Source organism: Erpetoichthys calabaricus, chromosome 16 (assembly GCF_900747795.2).
Source record: "Erpetoichthys calabaricus chromosome 16, fErpCal1.3, whole genome shotgun sequence".
In the NCBI taxonomy this organism is placed as follows: Eukaryota; Metazoa; Chordata; class Cladistia; order Polypteriformes; family Polypteridae; genus Erpetoichthys; species Erpetoichthys calabaricus.
Window position 1 is genome coordinate 37,107,835 of NC_041409.2, and position 22,785 is coordinate 37,130,619.

The 22,785-nt window shown below is 40.2% G+C and overlaps 1 protein-coding gene across 1 annotated transcript in view; it reads left to right on the plus strand.

Moving 5' to 3' along the window:
• katnbl1 (katanin p80 subunit B-like 1) overlaps positions 1 to 22,785 on the plus strand; it is a 50,020-nt gene that overhangs the window by 18,121 nt on the left and 9,114 nt on the right. The window contains exons 3-7 of the mRNA XM_028822217.2: positions 8,439 to 8,488; positions 9,867 to 10,143; positions 15,640 to 15,755; positions 16,989 to 17,039; positions 22,563 to 22,652. Coding sequence (XP_028678050.1) covers positions 8,439 to 8,488; positions 9,867 to 10,143; positions 15,640 to 15,755; positions 16,989 to 17,039; positions 22,563 to 22,652 — 584 coding nt within the window. The remainder of the gene's footprint in view (positions 1 to 8,438; positions 8,489 to 9,866; positions 10,144 to 15,639; positions 15,756 to 16,988; positions 17,040 to 22,562; positions 22,653 to 22,785) is intronic.

Here is a 22,785-nt window from a genome sequence, read left to right on the forward strand (position 1 = left end):
AGTGAGAGATCCTTTTCCCATTGTCCTCTTGGATCTTTGAAAGGGAGGGACTGTAAAATATTTTTATATATTGCAAAAATGCTGTCTGAGTCCTTGAGACTGAGCAATATTTTTTCCAGCATAGAGGAAGGTGGGAGATGGGGAAAATCGGGAAGGTTCTGTTTGACAAAATTTCTAATTTGAAGATAGTGAAAGAAATGTGTGGCTGGAAAATTAAATTTGGAATTTAATTATTCTTGGGATGCAAAGATGTTATCTATATAAAGATCTCTAAGCAATTTAATCCCAAATGTTTTCCAGATATTAAAAACTGCATGAGAACCACCTTTTTCAACCTTCGCAAACATATGCAGAGGTGCCACAGCTAAAAGATTCTCCATCTTAAAGTGCTTTCTACATTAATTCCATATTCTGAGTGAGTGAAGCACAATTGGGTTATTAGTATATTGGCCATAACTTGCATTTATTGGGGCACAAAGCAGGGAATATAGGGAAGTACTGCAGGATTTTATTTCTATTGCGGACCAAGCCTATGTATGTTCATCTATTTGTGTCCAGGTTTTTATAGCTTGTATGTTTGCTGCCCAGTAATAAAACTGAAAGTTAAGTAGAGCCATGCCATCTTCTGTCTTAGGTCTTTGTAGGGTCGCTCTATGCATACGTGGATGCTTTAGGTTCCAAATAAATGAGGTTATGGTTGAATCTAATTGCTTAAAGAATGATTTATTGATTTATATTGGAATGTTTTGAAATAAAAAGAGAAGCTTAGGAAGGATATTCATCTTAACAATGTTAATTCTTCCAGCTGGTGTGAGATGGAGGGTTGACCATCTATGCAAGTCTTGCTTTTTTTTTTCATACAGACGGCGAAATTTTGTTGATAAAGAGCTTTATGTTTACTTGTGATATTTACCCCATGGTATTTAAACTGATCTGCAATAATAAAAGGGAAGGTGTCCAATCTAATATTGTATGCTTGAGAATTCACTGGAAAGAGCACACTTTTATTCAAATTAATTCCGAGACCAGGGATCTTTTGAAATTCTGTAAGTGCTGTTAAGACTGCAGGCACAGTATTTTGTGGGTCTGATATATACAAAACCATATCATCTGCATATCGAGAAATTTTTTGTTCCAGTCCTTCTCTGATAATCCCCTTTATCAACAGTGAACTGCCAGTGGTTCAGTGGTGATTGCAGATAGCAGTGGTGACAAGGGGCATCCTTGTCTGGTACCACATTCTAGTTTAAAGTAGTCTGAGGAAATGTTAATACAAACTGAAGCTTCTGGATTGGTATACAGTAGTTTGATCCATGCACAAATATTCAGGCCAAACCCAAATTTCTCTAATGTAGTGAAAAGGTAGTTCCATTCAATCATATCAAATGCTTTTTCTGCATCCAACAGTAATAATATCTCCGAGGTGTTTGACTTTGCAGGTGAATATATTACATTAAACAGGCGTCGGAGATTGGAAGCTAAGTATCTGCTTTTCATAAATCCAGTTTGATCTTGTGATATTACCGAAGGCAGCACTTTCTCCATCCTTCTAGCTAGGACTGGAGAGTATCTTAACATCATCATTCAGAAGTGAAATTGGTCTGTTTGATGCACATTGTAATAAGTCCTTGTTTTGTTTAGGAAAGACAGTGATTAATGCTTGGCGAAAAGTTTGAGGTAGAATTTGAATGTCTGTAGCTTCTGTAAATGTTGCTAATAAGAGGGGAGCTAGCTGAGTGGAGAATTCGACTGGGTAGCCATCAGGGCCTGCTGCTTTCCCGCTCTGAAGTGACTTTATAGCATCTAGTAATTCTGATAGTTCCAGAAGTTTATCCAATTCCTCTGCAATAAAAGTATCTATTTGTGGTATCTGTAATGTATCCAAAAATGCATTAGATTGTGTATTGTCTTCTTTGAACTTAGTAGAATATAAGGATTTATAGTAGTTTCTAAATGTGTGCATTATATTTTTATGGTCAATGATTTTATCTCCGTTCGTGTTGGTGATTGCTGGGATTGTATTGCGAACTTTTTGCTTGTGGATTTGTTGAGCTAAGAGCTTATTAGCTTTCTCTCCGTGTTCATAGTAATGATATCTTGATTTTAAAATGAGTTGCTCAGTTTCTTTGGTTGTTAAGAGGTTGAGCTCTGAATGCAAAGCCTGTCTTTTCCTATGAAGAGCCTCGCTTGGACACCTGGCATGTTCTTGATCTATTCTAGTAATTTCGCTGGTTAGCTCTGATACCTTCTTGGTTTTTAATTTATTTCTGTGGAAAAGATATGAAATAATCTGTCCTCTTAAGAAGCCCAGAATTCTCACACCTCTAGTTTTCTTTGTAAAGCTGGAATGGAACACTTGGCCAGTCCAGTCTTTTTGCAGCCAGAACTGATCTTTGCTTAATAAGTGGGTCTCCTATAAAAATACTATTTTAGCGTTTAGACCTGTTAGGTGAGAGAATACTTTGTTTCTCTTTAATTCGTGATTCAGGCCTTTAATATTCCAGCTCACACAGTTAACTGTTTAATTATGGAGATATTGATTCTGAATTATTTATGTCATTTTATAGTCTTAACTGGAAGTGAGATAGCTTTAACCTTTATTTCCAATTTTCCCATGAGTTATTTCCATGCAGCCTATTGTTACGTTGGAAGTTATAATTATAAGGATTAAAAGGATAGATTAGATATAGCTTGCTCTCTTTCTCTCCCCCCCCACCCCCCCATTTTGCCTCCCCACGTGAGGCTGGACCCCACTTCACAAAGTCCCAGTCCTCTGACATACCTAGCTTATTTCAACCCAAACAAACTGAATAGGCTTGTTTTGCCGGAAAATTTACAAAATGTTGGTGCCCACAACTCACATTTTGCATTAAAACATCACAAAAAATATTTAGTTCACCTGCAAGTGCATTTTGTATGTCTGTATACATTTTCTAGTGCATCTCTCACTATTGAATTAAAACATGAATGTTGTCAAAACAAAACAATGCAAATACAGAGATATGTCTTATTCATTTGTCATTTTGTTACATGTCACTGTTTCACTTTACAAGAGTATTAACATGTCCAGTTGTATGTGTGATTTTTTTTTTTTTTTTAGTTAGTGAGATGACTGGCACTGCATGGAGTCAACAAGAGAGGTGTATGGTGGAGTGTAGCCACTTAGGTTCAGTCTTATGGAGTCATTTAAATATTCATCTGTCAGTCTTGTTCTGAACTTGGATTTCATGACATTCATGTCAGAAAAGGCCGACTCACAGAGGTATGTAGACCCAAACAAAGCAGACATTTTCAGAGCTGCTTGGTGAAGATTCTTCTAGATATCTGGATCTACTAAGCTCCAGAAATGCTGAGAATGCTGTTGAGACTTTAACTGCACATTATTTTGAAGGTTTACTAATATATAACATACAATCCAATGTTTGACTGTCCGCTTTAAACGAGAGAACTACTTAATGGATTTAGATCGGGTTTTTTCTATAATTTGCTTGAACATTCTGGTTCATTTTGCGACGTCTCTCATTTCACTATGCATCGTAGTTCGCTTGCAAAACCGATTTATTTGCACGAATCCGAGAAAAAGTCAGCGGGGGGGCTTTCCACACTCACTCACTCACCAGCTTTGGGACATGTTCCTTAACTCCGCTTAGCTAGTGAACGAGAGAACAATTGAATTCAACTTTGTTTGATATTTAAAAATTTAAGTGTATGCCACACTGAAAAGATAGATTGCAATTCAGATTGTGGATCGTGATATGATTTTTTGGAAAGATCGCCCACCCCTAATTTGACTAATCAAGTTTTCAAAGTTATGTAGGATTCATTAACCCTTTGGCGAGCTACTTGAAAATGGGTTGTGAGCTACCGGTAGCTCATGAGCGACGTGTTGGAGACCCCTGCTGTAGCTTTTGCAGACTTTCAGTACTTTTTCATCTGCCTCTGTTCACTTATGTAACTTTCATTTTTACTATTTCAGTATTTCTATTGACTTAGTAATTATGTATGCTTTGTAACCCAGATAGTCAGACTGCTTGAGAGGTGTCATATAAAGTAGTTTTAAGCAGCATTTAAAAAAATTAAAAGGCTGAACTACCTCCATATACTGTATCAAGTCAAACACTCATTAATGAAAGTTTCTCTTCTAGCATGTGTATTCAATTATCTCTGTCCTTAACTATTTTAGATTTTATTTCTAACATTTGGGAGAATGACATGTTAGGGGAAGAAAAGGCACATAAGAATGTGAAAAAGAAGTTCCACCGTCTGTTCCCGTGCTTGTATTTACAGTGCACTTTCTATTGCTAATATTTCCTTTGTCACTGTTTGGGTAATTCAGGAGAGGCGAGTCAGGTGTGTCCTTTGGCAGGTTCTTCAAGTTTTAGACCAGTTAAACAGCAAACACATTCACAGGGAATTAAATGCACCAACTCAGCAATGATTTGGTGTAACCAAATAATGCTGCTGTATGAGAAGATAAGTAGCTTTTAGCAATTTGCTGCCTTGTTACAAAAATCAAAATGAGCCCTACTTGTTAAAATATATTATAAGAGAAAACACAGCCTACTAAGCTCAGCTGCAGAACAGATGTTGAGTGTGCATTGCTGTTATATTTTGAAGTCTTTGATGCTTCTTCCTATGACTGACCAAACTACTTCTTTCCTGGTGAACGTTGAAGGATAGCAGTCTTTGGGTTTCATTTGCCTTAATGGGCCAAAGCAGTGATTGGGCCACCAATGTGCCTGTCTTCTTGTGCTGCTGTGCTATCAACATTTTTTCCTGTAGTGTTCCAGTATTTTTGTAAACATGATGGAAAACTTAAGACATTTTTACCTGCCAATGAGAACATCCTAAAACAATAAGACCTTCCCACAAGGAAACTTTTCATGAGAGAATGCATCTCTTAGTATGTGATATGATGTTTTAGGGTCAGAATTTGTATTTGAGGTTGGTCAGAATTTGTATTGTACAGAATCTCCTAGTATTGTTTTGAATTTACTCCACACGGCCTCATTGTGAAGACCCTCCACTCTGGTATTCTTTTCAATGACTCCATTCTCCTTCTTGGTATTTTTTTTGTTTGTTCCATTACCGACAGAGTTGTCGTGTGTATACAGTATGAGTTAATCATCAAATTGGCAGCAATGAAGTGGTCCCATATTCAACTAATGTCCTGTCTTTTCAGTCTGCTTACGTAGTGCTTGACCAAAAAGCTGATGCTTTTCATTAAGGCTATAATGGAGGATGTCATATTTCACGACTAAGGATCACAGTTTGAGTTTTTTATTGGGCTTCAAAAGTATCCAAAAGTTGACATTTTGCAACAGCCAATCTATGTGCAGCATTATTTTTTTTTCTGTACTCTGTGATGACACAAGAAAGATGAAACATTGAACAGACATTTGTGCTGTCTCCAGACTTCCATGAATTTTTCCTCTGTTTGCGCAATTGACAACTGTTTTCGTTTGTTTCTTCATAATATCCAAGCCATTTGATTTTTGTTACTGAGGCTGAGTCACTGGGTTTGCTGCACAGGTGGTCACGAGTGTGTGTGCTGTGACTGTTCACTATTCACTAAAATTATGCTAACTTAAACTGTGGTAGAAAATTGTATTAAATGTTGTGTATTGTGTAATGGTAGACGTCTGCACAATTTCATGGTCAGCTGCCCTTTGAAACTGTTATGTTTGATTGGCACTTCCTGGCCGACTTCTGGAGCTGTGTTGTACTGGAGTGTGTGGGTGTTTTACTGGAAGATGTTTCACATTTCAATCATTAAGTTTTGAAAAATTATACAGCCTGTTATAGATATACTGGTTAATATTTTAAAATTTTATTGTCAAATAATACATGAAGGAGTTTGAATGTATTTTGTCATTCAAATGTCTAAGTGGCACAACAATGAGATCTGGCCATAAGTAAAGTAGACCATACAGGAACATGGCTGTTCAAAATGGTTGAATATAATTGCAGTGTATTATTTGTAGATAATGTGTCTGTCAGTGTAGTAATAGTGTTTACAATTTATGGTTGTGATTTTTCTTTAAAAGTCTCTATGCCAGTTACAAGAGTTGTTCTTCCACAGCTCCAAAGAGATGCTGGATGAGTAGATTGACTCCATGTGAATGAGCCCTGCAGTTCTCATGCGTTCTGTCCAGCACCTCGACTGTCCATCAGTTTAAAATGTTGTGTTATGTTACCTTAAATGGCTGTCCTCAAGAGGATATGGCCACTGGCAGCCTCAGAGAAAAATTTTATTTTGTGATATTTGAACTAATAAAGTAAAGCAATTCACAAAGTGTGGTTTTCAGAGTGTAGGAGAAATTGGCTGGTGTAGCTGAACAGCAGGTGTGCCATCTTGCTAACTATACAATACATTGTTGCCTGCATACAGTGGTTAACAAAGCGGCACTTGATTGTTAAAAGTCATCTGGGAGCAGACAGGAAGAATCCACAAGAAAAATGGATTAAAAAAATAAAACATATCTGTTGTTTCAGGACTGTGGCTAATAATGTCCACTTTGTTTCATAATATTTTTCTTGACAGATTCATGGCAATGAATGATTTCAATTATGAAAAGCCCACAAACTAAGGAAGTGCTTGATGTTGGTGTTTGACAAAAGTTGTTTTTTATACAGCACACAATATGGCTGTTCACAGAAACACTTTGAGTAATGTAAGGCACATCATCTGCTCTATGTGACAGAAATGCTGCAATGAAAGGAAAGTAGTAAGGCAGTGTTTATTTAGATGGAGTTAATTTGCACAAACAAGCTTTTTTTATACAAATTTTCTTGACTTCATAAATTGATTTGACAGCTCATGATATTATATGCTGACCTTTTCAGATCAGGGCAACAGAATTGTCACAAATTTCAAGAATGGTGGCTTTTAATAACCGAGAATATCTGTAGTACTAGGGTGTTGTACTGTGTTAGTCATTGTGGATGCAATGAGAAGTCAAGCAAAATGACACCTTTTACTGGCTAACTGAACAGATTAAAATATGCAAGTGATCTTACCTGAAGAAGGGGCCTGCATGTTGTAATCTGTTCAATTAGATATTAAAAGGTGTCATTTTGCTTGACTATTTATAATAACCAAGAACAGAGATTACAGAGGAAGAGTGTGGTCCATGCTACACTCAGCACAACAGAAAACATGCTGTGAGTACTTAGAAAGCTTGCTATGATATCTGCTGTATTGTTTATATGGTGTTATCTTTGTTTTATATAGAATGTGAGGGCCTTAGTTACAATTACACATTGAATATTTTATTTAGCACAAGCTGTGTTAACTGGCATTTCCTGGGAAATTTTGTAAGACTATTGGTGTAATAGTGATGTTTATTAATCGGGTGTATCAGAACTACTGTGTAACTGAGTACTTTTCTGTATTCAATATCTGTAGCATTTTTTGTTGTTTTTAAGTGTTTCAGGCTTTCGACCTAGGACTTGAACCCCCAGCCTTAAGGATTCAAATCTGTCTACAGACACTGTGTGACCATGAGCAAGTCACTTTACCTGCCTATGCTCCAGTGGGAAGCTGCAACGCAAATATTATGAGTTGCCTTGGATAAAGGCATTAGTTAAATAATTAATAATAATAATAATATTCCGTGACTGGAGCTGCTTACTCTTTAACACTCTGTATATGATTGTCTATGAGGAAAAAAATCCTGCCTTAGACCAGTTCCTGCTTCTCCTAGTGACTTGGCTTTTGTTGATGATTGTTGAAAAACAAAATTTTGCCAGAAAGTGTATTCTTTTGAATTGAAATGGGTAATCAGCCAGAATAATGGAAAATATGAGTATATATTATCATAATTATATGCATGACTCTTTTGTTTTTGTCACTCACTAAAGTACAGTATTTGTTTTTGTGTTTTTCATCACTTGTTTGTAGTCTCTCTTTAAAGTCTGCAGATGTAAATGTATATGGAAAGCATTGCTTGAAGTTGAAGCCCATAAGCGCTGGTACCCTGTGTGTTACAATGATGTATTAATGTGAAGAGTGTGGAGCATTTCGCCATTCAAAATTCAAGCTGCAATTTATAAGGCTGATGTTCTCCCTTGTCGTTTGCAACACCATGATTGAATAGCTCTTTTTGGTGCTCTCCATTAATATATTGAGCACCGCAATCAAATGTAGGGTGAGAGGTAGGTCGGTTTTCAGTACTGATCTGGTGATCAACGCCAAATTTCAGCATTTTAGCTAAACTGAAAAGGGGAGTGACTCAATCAGTCAACTTTGCATTATACAGTATATCTATAGATTTAATGAACATTATCTTAAGATACTTCACTAAAACTCTGCTTTTCTTTTAAGAAATGAAAGGTGAATTGACTCAGTGTGGCATATTGTTGCCAAGGTTTGAATTCTGGTGCTGTTTCTGTTAACTATTTTCCTTTTTCTACTCTCATTCCTTTCATTTCTGCAGGCTTATTTTTTAAAAGAAGAAATAGAAGAAGAGTATTCCACAAAGAAAAGGTGAGGTGCTACTTTGGGTGGCTCATTGCTCATAGGTTTTGTGATGTATTGCACTTGAATGTCTACTTAAGGCATGTTTGTGTGGAATTCCTTTTTTTGTGGTTTTAACACTTGAGATTTTGTTTCTGTTTATTCCTTGAAAACAACTTTCTGTTGGGAAGTCTAGTGCAGTTCTCTCCATATTTGTTATTAGTGCACTGGCCAGTATTCAGGAGGTGGTGTTACCAAGATTAGCAGTGAAGAACTACTCAGCATGCAGCCTATAGTGGACTCCTCTACTATCAACCTACAGTACCTCCTTTGGCTCTAATTAAAAAACAAAACAAAATATTCAAAGGATCACAAAGATTTTAGAATATGTTTCCCTTGTGTAGTTGTGAAATGCTCCCAGTTCTCACCAGCAACTTAGTTTTTTTCCCCTCCCCTACCGAAGCCTGGTTCAAATGAATAAACACAGAGCTTGTGTCAAAGGTAAACATCCATTGGGTGCAGTATGTTATACTGCAATATGCCAAGCAATTCTCTCATGTAATTTACTAAAAAAAAAAAAAAATGGCAGATTTGAGGAAATGTAATTAATCAGAATAGCTGTTTTTTTTTAAGATCCAAACAGTTTCACTTAAAGCTTTTTATTTTCAAAAAAGGAAACATTTAAGGTCACTTATAGGGAAAAATAATTCAGTGAAGGGGAAGTTCCCATCTGAAATGGTAAAATTGTTTTGGGAGAGTCAAATGCAAGGCCTCAAACCCTTAAAAGTGTTTTGTGCTGTTTTTTGTTACATATCAATTTGCCTTTCTCCTTTCCCTTTTATATCCATCCATCCATCCATTTCCCAACCCGCTGAATCCGAACACAGGGTCACGGGGGTCTGCTGGAGCCAATCCCAGCCAACAAAGGGCACAAGGCAGGAACCAATCCTGGGCAGGGTGCCAACCCACCGCAGGACACACACAAACACACCAAGCACACACTAGGGCCAATTTAGAATCGCCAATCCACCTAACCTTCATGTCTTTGGACTGTGGGAGGAAACCGGAGCGCCTTTCCTTTTCTAAAGAATTCAAAAATGATTTTTGTATGTGTTGACCTACATAAACCCATCCTATAGTGCATTTGCTTGATGCTGAGTTAATTGGGTAAGCTGGAGCGATACCAGTAATTTCCCATTGTGATGGTGTCTACTGTTTTGGATTTGCACCTGTTTGTTTCTGACCCAACAATTAATGGAATGCATGAAAATATTTCTGACATTTGAATGCGTGAAAAATTATATTCAGCAATAAAACACTTATCCAGATGCTGTCATTGAGGAAAATGTGGTCATATGTAGATAGACATGTTATACACATTGTGTTTTCTTTTTTGCTTAATAAACAGATCTCCAGTTGGTTTGAATATATACAACAGCTTTAAGGTGAAGAAAGTTCTGGTCATCAGAAAGAAAGGAACGCGCCAGGCTGTGCATACCATTGCAAAACTAAAGCAGCCCCTTGTCCGCTGGGGCTGTGACATGGCAAACAAGGAAAATGAACTGTCCTGTGCAGGTGGCCTTCATGAACGACTGCACAACGATCGCTACTCATTAGCTCTGAGCTCTGGAGAAACCACTAAAATGGATGGAGCAGTGTCAAAGTATAATGATTATTTGGCAGAGGTAAATGTACCAGTCATTTTATTCTTTTTTGTGAGTTCTTAGAGGTAATGCCCACATGTACATGCTGGTGAATTCTTGGACCCAAGATTAGTAAGCAGCTGTGATGTGTACTGCATGAAATTATTCATCTATTTCCTCTGAAGGCTCTTAATTTCTTCTCAGAGTGTAAAGGTTCACTGCTACTTAACTGATAACCATAAATTGACCTGGCAAGTCTGCATGAGTTGCCAACTGGTGTCTTCTGTGGTTACTTCATGCCATATACATAATGCCATCGTGAGTAGCTTTGATTACCTACCACAATGGAATGGCATATTCATTGATCTTTTTTAAGTCCAGCTTAATTCATCTAGATGTTGTCAGGCCATTGAAGCAAGGTAGGAAAATATGTTAATAAGTGGATTAGTTCAATTCAGATATTTGTAGAGGAAGTAATGTATACTTTTTTTTATACAATACAATAATACAATACAGTTTATTTTTGTATATCCCAAAATCACACAGGAAGTGCCGCAATGGGCTTTAACAGGCCCTGCCTCTTGACAGCACCCCAGCCTTGACTCTCTATGAAGACAAGGAAAAACCCCCAAAAAAACCTAGTAGGGAAAAATGGAAGAAACCTTGGGAAAGGCAGTTCAAAGAGAGACCCCTTTCCAGGTAGATTGGGCGTGCAGTGGGTGTCAAAAGAAGGGGGTCAATACAATACAATACAGTACAGTACACAGAACAATTTCTCAATATAGTAAGAAATAAAAAAAAAATATATAAATTTTAGAAGTACAGAGTAGAATTTAACAGTAGATGATATATCCCATAATAAGATTTGTATAGAGTCCTGGAGACCTCATCCTTCAAGCTGCCTCCCCCATTTGGCCATTCCACAGCTGAAACAGTGCTGGGCCAGCCAATCCGATGAAAGGACCCCTCTCTCCCACGATTCCTGCGATCCTCCATCTGGGATGACTTTTCCTTAGGCAGGCAAAACAACTTGGCAGGTGGGCCATGGCACCAAGTGCCACATTTATAGTTACGTGTTTATGACAAGTGGAAGGAACATAATTATTTCTCTAGTGTTAGACCCCAGATCATTTCCTGGCTCTCAGACAGTTCACAGGTGATGTTAAATTAATGTTTTTTGAAATCTTGTTTGGTTTAGTCCTGATTGATTTAGCCATCATCTTTGTCAACCGCTGTTCAATTTTTTTAACTGTGCAACTGTACTTCCTGGCTACATGTGAAGTAAATTTCAAACTAAACATTTGTCAATAGGAATGTCTAATTTATCAAATTTTATGGTAAGTTCATTAGAACGTGTTGAATCACAGGTGAAATCTGTCATTCACCTGTATACTTACCAGTACAACAACCGCCACCCCTCCTTTAACCGCCACCTTATCGTGGTGGAGGGGTTTGCGTGTCCCAATGATCCTAGGATCCTAGGAGCTCTGTTGTCCGGGGCTTTATGCCCCTGGTAGGGCCACCCAAGGCAAACTGGTCCTAGGTGAGGGATGAGACAAAGTGCGGTTAAACAAAACCTCCTATGATGAAAAACAATTTTGGACTGTGTTTTCCCTTGCCCGGACGCGGGTCACCGGGGCCCCACTCTGGAGCCAGGCCTGGAGGTGGGGCTCGATGGCGAGCGCCTGGTGGCCGGGCCTGCACCCATGGGGCTCGGCCGGGCACAGCCCGAAGAGGCAACGTGGGTCCCCCTTCCCAAGGGCTCACCACCTATGGGAGGGGCCAAGGAGTGCAGTGTGAGTTGGGTGGTGGCCGAAGGCGGGGACCTTGGCGGTCCGATCCTCGGCTACAGAAGCTGGCTCTTGGGACGTGGAATGTCACCTCTCTGAAGGGGAAGGAGCCTGAGCTAGTGCGCGAAGTTGAGAGGTTCCGGCTAGATATAGTCGGACTCACCTCGACGCACAGCTTGGACTCTGGAACCAATCTCCTTGAGAGGGGCTGGACTCTCTACCACTCTGGAGTTGCCCCCGGTGAGAGGCGCCGAGCGGGTGTGGGTATACTTATTGCCCCCCGACTTGGAGCCTGTACATTGGGGTTTACCCCAGTGGACGAGAGGGTAGCCTCCCTTCGCCTTTGGGTGGGGGGACGGGTCCTAACTGTTGTTTGTGCGTATGTACCGAACAGCAGTTCAGAGTACCCACCCTTTTTGGAGTCCCTGGAGGGGGTGCTAGAGGGCATACCTTCTGGGGACTCCCTCGTTCTGCTGGGAGACTTCAATGCTCACGTGGGCAATGACAGTGAGACCTGGAAGGGCGTGATTGGGAGGAATGGCCCCCCCGATCTGAACCCGAGAGGTGTTTTGTTATTGGACTTCTGTGCTCGTCACGAATTGTCCATAACGAACACCATGTTCAAGCATAGGGGTGTTCATATGTGCACTTGGCACCAGGACACCCTAGGCCTCAGTTCGATTATCGACTTCGTGGTCATGTCGTCGGACTTGCGGCCACATGTCTTGGACACTCGGGTGAAGAGAGGGGCGGAGCTGTCAACTGATCACCACCTGGTGGTGAGTTGGCTTCGATGGTGGGGGAGGATGCCGGCCAGGCCTGGTAGGCCCAAACGTGTTGTGAGGGTCTGCTGGGAATGTCTGGCAGAGCCCCCTGTCAGAAGTAGCTTCGACTCCCACTTCCGGCAGAACTTCGACCACATCCCGAGGGAGGTGGGGGACATTGAGTCCGAATGGGCCATGTTCCGTGCCTCTATTGTTGAGGCGGCTGACCGGAGCTGTGGCCGTAAGGTGGTCGGTGCCTGTCGTGGCGGCAATCCCCAAACCCGTTGGTGGACACCGGCGGTGAAGGATACCGTCAAGCTGAACAAGGAGTCCTACGGGACCCTTTTGTCCTGTGGGACTCTGGAGGCAGCTGATAGGTACCGGCAGGCCAAGCAGAATGCGGCTTTGGTGGTTGCTGAGGCAAAAACTCGGGCGTGGGAGGAGTTTGGGGAGGCCATGGAGAACGACTTTCTGACGGCTTCAAGGAGATTCTGGTCCACCATCCGGCGTCTCAGGAAGGGGAAGCAGTGCAGTGTCAACACTGTATATGGTGGGGATGGTGCGCTGCTGACCTCGACTCGGGACGTTGTGGGTCGGTGGGGGGAGTACTTCGAAGACCTCCTCAATCACATTAACATGCCTTCCAATGAGGAAGCAGAGCCTGGGAACTCAGAGGTGGGCTCCCCCATCTCTGGGACTGAGGTCACCGAGGTGGTCAAAAAACTCCTTGGTGGCAGGGCCCCGGGGGTGGATGAGATACGCCCGGAGTTCCTCAAGGCTCTGGATGTTGTAGGACTGTCTTGGTTGACACGCCTCTGCAACATCGCATGGACATCAGGGACATTCTTTAAGAAGGGGGATCGGAGGGTGTGTTCCAACTACAGAGGGATCACACTCCTCAGCCTCCCTGGAAAAGTCTATTCAGGTGTCCTGGAGAGGAGGGTCCGTCGGATAGTCGAGCCTCGGATTCAGGAGGAACAGTGTGGTTTTCGTCCTGGTCGCGGAACAGTGGACCAGCTCTATACCCTTAGCAGGGTCCTGGAGGGTGCATGGGAGTTTGCCCAAACAGTCTACATATGTTTTGTGGACTTGGAAAAGGCATTCGACCGTGTCCCTCGGGGAATCCTGTGGGGGGTACTCCGAGAGTATGGGGTACCGGCCCCCCTGATAAGGGCTGTTCGGTCCCTGTACGATTGGTGCCAGAGCCTGGTCCGCATTGCCAGCAGTAAGTCGAACCCGTTTCCAGTGAGAGTTGGACTCCGCCAGGGCTGCCCTTTGTCACCGATTCTGTTCATAACTTTTATGGACAGAATTTCTAGGCGCAGCCAGGGCGTTGAGGGGGTCCGGTTTGGTGGGCTCAGGATTGGGTCACTGCTTTTTGCAGATGATGTTGTCCTGTTTGCTTCATCAGGCCGTGATCTTCAGCTCTCTCTGGATCAGTTTGCAGCCGAGTGTGAAGCGGCTGGGATGAGAATCAGCACCTCCAAATCCGAGACCATGGTCCTCAAGCCGGAAAAGGGTGGAGTGCCCTCTCAGGGTTGGTAGCGAGATCCTGCCCCAAGTGGAGGAGTTCAAGTATCTCGGGGTCTTGTTCACGAGTGAGGGAAGAATGGAGCGTGAGATCGACAGGCGGATCGGTGCGGCATCCGCAGTAATGTGGGCGCTGCATCGGTCTGTCGTGGTAAAAAAGGAGCTGAGCCGCAAGGCAAAGCTCTCAATTTACCAGTCGATCTATGTTCCTACCCTCACCTATGGTCATGAGCTATGGGTAGTGACCGAAAGAACGAGATCGCGAATACAAGCGGCTGAAATGAGTTTCCTCCGCAGGGTGTCTGGGCTTTCCCTTAAAGATAGGGTGAGAAGCTCAGTCATCCGGGAGGGGCTCAGAGTAGAGCCGCTGCTCCTCCGCATCGAGAGGAGTCAGATGAGGTGGCTCAGGCATCTGATCAGGATGCCTCCTGGACGCCTCCCTGGTGAGGTGTTCCGGGCACGTCTAACCGGGAGGAGGCCCCGGGGAAGACCCAGGGCACGTTGGAGGGACTATGTCTCCCGGCTGGCCTGGAAACACCTCGGGATTCTCCCGGAAGAGCTAGAAGAAGTGGCCGGGGAGAGGGAAGTCTGGGCATCTCAGCTCAAGCTGCTGCCCCCGCGACCCAGCCTCGGATAAGCGGGAGACAATGGATGGATGGATGGACAACAGGAGATATGCGCTCTCACCAAAATTCTATTTGCATGGGTTTGATGCAACATTCATTGTCTGTTTATATGTACTGTTTTAATATATTGTAACTTCTGTGAAAAGTTAAAGTTTCCCCTTTGAAGAAATAAATTACTGTTTTTCTGACTGTCTATCTATACAGTGCATTTAATCGAATGGTGTCTGTTGAGTTTATTTTTGACAAACACTTCTGTAATGGACTGCCGCACCTTCCATGATTGGTTGCAGCCTGAACAGCCTGTAGCCACTCATGACCCTAAATTGGATTAAATAGGTTTCAGTATGTCAAGCTATGTTGCTTCTTCCACAATACCACTTCCAGCCTGTTGTGGAACATCCAGTGTGTTAATACAGAGATTTAACTTTCCGGATAAAATATCATGTTCTTACGTGAGGTTCTGTTGATTTGCACTCATGATGTTAACAGCATCAAGAGGTAAACTACTGCATGTTTGACCTGTTTTGTGTGTTCAATGTGGGTCACTCATGCCTATTACTTTATTAAAGTTATATGCATTTTGTATTATGAAATACTCTATTAGTAGTCTCCTTTCATACCACACCGTGTATAGGAGTAGACAGAATTTTTTTTCCCTGTGTATTTTACTTTTGATTTGGTATATACTGTAGGTAAAGTTTGTGTTTTTTATATTTAAGCATTTTGAAGGGGGCTAGAATTTCTCACTTACAAAGTATTCACATCATTGTTGCTTTATTTTCTTTGTTTTTACTTTAACTTCTTTTTCTTTTTTTTTTATTTGGCTAGATATCCAAAGATCATGACACAATGACGCAAGTGCTCTTCGGAAGAAACTTAAAATTGAATGTAGCTCTCACCCTCTGGAGGAGAAATGCTGGTGAACTTGTTGCCTACCTGATAAGGTAATCAAACATGGTAGTTATCAGAATGGCAGGTGCCTTTGTTAAAGTTTAGAAATGATGTTCTTGTTGGCACGCACTTACATATAATATAAGAACAGCCCCCTGCATGCTATAGATATTATTTTTAAGTAAAATAAATATGACCACAAAAATATGAAGGTAGGCCTTATTTTGGAGTGATACTGTTTGCAGAGGAATGTTTTTTTAGGAATTTTGCTTGGCTCAAAAAAGTCTCAGACCACTGAAGGTTCCATTTTGAGTTAAAAATGTGATGGCATAAACTTGACAGATTAGGTTTTGTAAATATTTTACCAACCTGAATACTTTTTATTTAAAACAAAATTATATCCATGCCTTGTTAAGTGCTCTTTCTGCCTAATGTCAGATTAATTTTGAAGATAACTTGTACAAATTTTTGTATTCTTTGAAAGATCTATAGACGTGCATTGTATTTTTGATTAATTATCCCACAGTGACATAAAGAATTGTTAACCAAGTCAATAATAACTTAACATCTCTTTGAAATAAAAGTATTTGTTTATATGGCAACAAAAATATGTTCTCATCTGTGCAAATAAGCTGTAAGTCAATTAAAAAAATAATTACTTCAGTGGCAGGGAATTGTGTGGATTTTAGAATGGATTAGCAAGAGGCTGTTTCTAAATAGTGCCGTTACTGAAGGGGCAGCAGTAACAGAATGTCATAAAAGCCACCAGGCAAGTCGCACTGGCTTTGCTATTGGTAAGGGACAGTCTGACAGTATGGCAGTAACATTTCGCATGTAATAATCAATTATATATGTAACAGATGCTTATTTTCTGTTGTGTTCGTGTTAGAGGCAGGAACAGAATCATCAGTCCATGATATCGCTTCATAATTCCTCAATCTGCATTTGGTCTGGCATTTTAGGAGTCATTGGTTTGGCAGATTAATTATGTTTTTCAAGCTTATATCTGAATGGAAATGTACATACCGTAACTGTAAACTTAAAACAAAAAATGCAGTGTAGAAAGTTTACAAGTGCAAACACTAACAACAAGGAAAATGCAGTTTAAAGAAAAAAAATCCAACTGTTTAAATTGAGATATTTAGAGGAAAGGCATTGGTTAAGTGACCTGCTTTCATTAAGTGTTTTAACGTGTATCTTAAATGTACCATACCCACTACTCTGGTTGTTTTCTTGTTTTCTTTCCCTTGTAACTTAAGCTTTTCTTTCTTAATTACTGATTTCAGAATTCAGGATACGGGAGTGCTTGTAGATTGTTTACCTGTAATTACTAAAAGGTAAGGGTAATCTTAATTTTTAACAAATGTAACTGACCAGGGATGTACATCATCTGAATCATTTTAGTTAGAATAAGGATAATTAAACTGTCATCTGAATCCAAAGTAGATGTTTTTTTTTAGTCATACTTTAGTCATTACTTGGCTCATTTTTTGTTTTGTATTCACATTGGTTTTTTTTTGCTTTATAAATATTAAGGAGATAACATTGGGTTGGAATATACAAGAGCCTAAAGCCATAACCAGAAAATAACATGTTTGCTTTCTAGGATGTGATGCTGCCAATGTAAACTTTTAAAAAGCCATTAAGTATGATAAAATAGATGGGTATGGTACCTGCCTTGTCACCAAGAATGCCAAGTGTAGCCATTTAGCCACTGTTCCCCACATCAAGCAACAAAAACTCCCAGTGGAAATGGTTTAGAAAATTGATAGAAGGATCAGTTAAAGCAAAAAGCAGAATAAAAGTTACAGGATAGTGAAGGTGAGATTTAGAGCGTTATCTTGTTTATCATATTATTATAATAAACCATTGCTTTTCAATATATAAACATACAAAATAGGGTTGCAAATAATGATTATTTTGATAATTGATTAATGTGGCAATTATTTTCTGCATGAAGTGGAACTTTTCACCAAATAAACAGGTTTGCATAATATTTTCAGGTTTTTTTTTTATGAACTATTTTTAGATATTTTGAACAAAGTGTAGGTTTTGTATAGCATTTGTATAGTAATGCATTGAAAATGAATAGTAATAAATAGAAATAAAACACTTAGTAGCAGTTCTGGCTGTGCAGTGAACATACACATTTTCCTTAAAAACACAACATCCATCCATCCATCCATTTTCCAACCCGCTGAATCCGAACACAGGGTCACGGGGGTCTGCTGGAGCCAATCCCAACCAACACAGGGCACAAGGCAGGAACCAATCCCAGGCAGGGTGCCAACCCACCGCAGGGCACACACAAACACACCCACACACCAAGCACACACTAGGGCCAATTTAGAATCGCCAATCCACCTAACCAGCATGTCTTTGGACTGTGGGAGGAAACCCACGCAGACACGGGGAGAACATGCAAACTCCTCAAAGGGAGGACCCGGGAAGTGAACCTGGGTCTCCTAACTGCGAGGCAGCAGCACTACCACTGTGCCACCATGCCGCCTAAAAACACAACAGTTTTCAATAAATTATCTAAACTTGTAATTTGACTTATGTATTCTGAATCACACACCTCAAAATAAAACATGAAATTTAAGTCATGTTTTCTTTTCAGTTTCTGTGAAAGAGACGGTTTATTGGCAAAGCATCATGTATATGTCTGACCACTACAAAAGAATCTGATGCACCAAAGTTAATTCATTAGGATTTTTCTTTTTTTTTTTTTTTTTTGTAAGTCTGCAGTAATGTTTGAAATTAGTTCAGCACAATGAACATCGTTGTCATGTGTTGGGGAAATTGTGCAGACTGTATGCCTTTTGCAGCAAAACAAGTGGTTTCATTTGTTCTCCTTTTGCTATTTAATATGCCAAATTAACTTTAACTGAAAGTTCATATCTTTTTGTATCATCACTTGTCTTTTTTGTGTCTGGAAACCTTTTACCATTGCAGATTCTTTGGCACATTTGCTTGCAGCCAACACACTGTTGCGGCCTGCTGCATGTCATTTGCTTTTGGCAGTGTGCTGTTAGATTTTCACGTTTGAAACTGTGTGATCCTGACACAAAATCTCTTTTACCTGTTAAACTAGGCTTGCTGCAGCAGTACTTGTACATCATCGCGTCTTCCTCCAGATTGTATAAAAACTATTTGAAGACTGATAGCCAATTAGTCTGAAACTTTCACCTTTCTACCCCGCTCCTGCCCTTTTACTTGGAATGAGCGCTGTGCCTTTCAGTTGCAGTTGATGTGCTGTGGGATACACCGCTGCACTCTGCGTGGACAGGGACACAGGTTTCTTTACAACCATTTTTTGTAAATACACATGCCCGATAATGTTACATGTGTTTGTAAGCATGTAATGCAGCATCATAAGTTTAGCAGAGTGACCGCATCAATAAAAAAAAAAAAATATGGTATGCAGAAATCTGAATGTTGAGTAGCATAGTGGTAATGATGTAATAATTTAGTCATATATGCTAGTGTTTTGTTTTTTTTTTTTTTGCATTGTAGTGGGCCAACTATAACTCAAAATATTATTTAAACTGAAAGTCATTTCATTATGCCTAGGCTAGCAAACACTGTGTCCATATAACTGTATCACATAACGCTAAAGAAATATTCAGCTTACTGGGATGACGGAAAGTCTTCCTCCTCCACAGAGCCTGTAATGGTGGGTTTCCTGTTCAGATGTTTCTGCATATCCGTTGTGCTCTCGTACAATACGAGGACTGACCTACATATTTTACAAATCACCCCCATGTGTTTTTGTTTTTTGTTTTTGCATTCAGAGTAAAGTTTTCCCAAACTCTGGAAGTCTTAGGTTACATCGTCTTTACTGGCACTTATTACTGTCTGCCTTTTTTTAAATGTGTTCACAAGTGGACAAAGTAGTAACGCAGATGCCACAATGTACTTGGCCTAATGATGTACGGTATTCAAATAATCGATGAATGTGATCATTGCCAGAATTTAAAATAATCGATTGTGACGATTAGTTGTTGCAACCCAATTGTATGAAATAATCACCATCCCATGACACAGATCAACACATAAAGAAGAGATGGCAGATTGGCACCAGATTTGACCTTAAAAACTTAAATGTCAAGTTACAATATAAGGAACAAAAAAAGTTATCTTGTTGTTTAAAATGCTTAAGAGAAAAAAGGATGCAACCTGTTGTAGATGTGATGGTTGTGTCGTATATATACGTATATATAATATAAACTCACATGCACACAAGGAGGGATCGAAAACTTCATGGAGTTTTTGGAGAAAAAAAAAAAAACCTTTATTATTCAAATTACAACAGTTCTCTTTTAGTCACTGTCAAACTGTTTAACCTTGAGATGCAATCGACTTACAGAGTCAGATCAGCTCATTCTTATTTGGTCAAATGATGCATCTTGCTGGTTGGCTATCTTTTATTCCAACTAGGTAGAAGGGGCGGAGCTTGAATAGTTAGTGACATCACGTGTTGTCTGGCTGCTGTTCCTCCATTCTAAAGAGGTTACCAGAGACTGCTTGAAAAAACGTTAAACCCCATTGAAATACCCCTCGTCTACACTTTAAATAGTCTATTATAGACTCGCCAGTCCTGAGTGTGGGAAAATACAGTGGTGTGAAAAACTATTTGCCCCCTTCCTGATTTCTTATTCTTTTGCATGTTTGTCACACAAAATGTTTCTGATCATCAAACACATTTAACCATTAGTCAAATATAACACAAGTAAACACAAAATGCAGTTTGTAAATGGTGGTTTTTATTATTTAGGGAGAAAAAAAAATCCAAACCTACATGGTCCTGTGTGAAAAAGTAATTGCCTCCTGAACCTAATAACTGGTTGGGCCACCCTTAGCAGCAATAACTGCAATCAAGCGTTTGCGATAACTTGCAATGAGTCTTTTACAGCGCTCTGGAGGAATTTTGGCCCACTCATCTTTGCAAAATTGTTGTAATTCAGCTTTATTTGAGGGTTTTCTAGCATGAACCACCTTTTTAAGGTCATGCCATAGCATCTCAATTGGATTCAGGTCAGGACTTTGACTAGGCCACTCCAAAGTCTTCAGTTTGTTTTTCTTCAGCCATTCAGAGGTGGATTTGCTGGTGTGTTTTGGGTCATTGTCCTGTTGCAGCACCCAAGATCGCTTCAGCTTGAGTTGACGAACAGATGGCCGGACATTCTCCTTCAGAATTTTTTGGTAGACAGTAGAATTCATGGTTCCATCTATCACAGCAAGCCTTCCAGGTCCTGAAGCAGCAAAACAACCCCAGACCATCACACTACCACCACCATATTTTACTGTTGGTATGATGTTCTTTTTCTGAAATGCTGTGTTCCTTTTACGCCAGATGTAACGGGACATTTGCCTTCCAAAAAGTTCAACTTTTGTCTCATCAGTCCACAAGGTATTTTCCCAAAAGTCTTGGCAATCATTGAGATGTTTCTTAGCAAAATTGAAACGAGCCCTAATGTTCTTTTTGCTTAACAGTGGTTTGCGTCTTGGAAATCTGCCATGCAGGACGTTTTTGCCCAGTCTCTTTCTTATGGTGGAGTCGTGAACACTGACCTTAATTGAGGCAAGTGAGGCCTGCAGTTCTTTAGACATTGTCCTGGGGTCTTTTGTGACCTCTCGGATGAGTCGTCTCTGCGCTCTTGGGGTAATTTTGGTCGGCCGGCCACTCCTGGGAAGGTTCACCACTGTTCCATGTTTTTGCCATTTGTGGATAATGGCTCTCACTGTGGTTCGCTGGAGTCCCAAAGCTTTAGAAATGGCTTTATAACCTTTACCAGACTGATAGATCTCAATTACTTCTGTTCTCATTTGTTCCTGAATTTCTTTGGATCTTGGCATGATGTCTAGCTTTTGAGGTGCTTTTGGTCTACTTCTCTGTGTCAGGCAGCTCCTATTTAAGTGATTTCTTGATTGAAACAGGTGTGGCAGTAATCAGGCCTGGGGGTGGCTACGGAAATTGAACTCAGGCGTGATACACCACAATTAGGTTATTTTTTAACAAGGGGGCAATTACTTTTTCACACAGGGCCATGTAGGTTTGGATTTTTTTTCTCCCTAAATAATAAACACCATCATTTAAAAACTGCATTTTGTGTTTACTTGTGTTATATTTGACTAATGGTTAAATGTGTTTGATGATCAGAAACATTTTGTGTGACAAACATGCAAAAGAATAAGAAATCAGGAAGGGGGCAAATAGTTTTTCACACCACTGTATATACAGAAAGAGTATTTTTTTTTCTCTGTTCAAGCACAGGTTAAGTGACTTGGCTAGAATCACACAGTGAGCCAGATTAAGTAAGCAACTTCGGGCTACACCACACAGCAGGAGGCCAAATTCTGGTCGTTGATTAGTCCTATCAAATGGTGATTGTAAAGTCCTATTCACCTAAACAGCATAAGCAATATGTGTGTGTTTTAAACATTACACGAGAGGTAGGTTGTTATTTTTGTTCTCAATCTAAAGTGCTGACTTCACTGAGTAACAGTCAGGAATCTTCATGCAGAGCTGAAGCTTACCACCAATTAGAGCGAAATATGAGGACATATAGGCTGATCGTATTACCCAAAACGATCATTTAGGTGGAAAAGACAAAAAGGACAATCATAGAATGCATAAAGTATGGTCTAACATTATGATATTCTTTGATCAAAAATGGTAATTGTCATCTGTGTGTCCACTTCCAGTATTCATTCCACATCCGGTTTTAGGTTCTGTTGCTCCTGTACTGTAGTTCTGAGATTTTAACTGTCAAGGCCAAGCTCAGTTTAAGTCAGTAATGAAAAGAATTAAATGGTTAACCTAGGGTAGCATTAATTGTGTTTTTATTGCTTTCCAGCCTTCAAGAGGAGAAGCCATGCATGTCTGTTGGTTGCTGTGTCGACCTTTTTCCACTAGTCAAAAATATGCTAAGAAGCTCATTTGAAGAGTAAGCGTCTTTAATTCTGTGTTTGTTTCTGTGTTTAAATTTATATATGGTTCTGAAAATGTTGAGGGGATGTGGCAACATCTAAAAAAGATAAGCTGGGACAAACTTAAACAGAGACAGTCATGTAGCAATA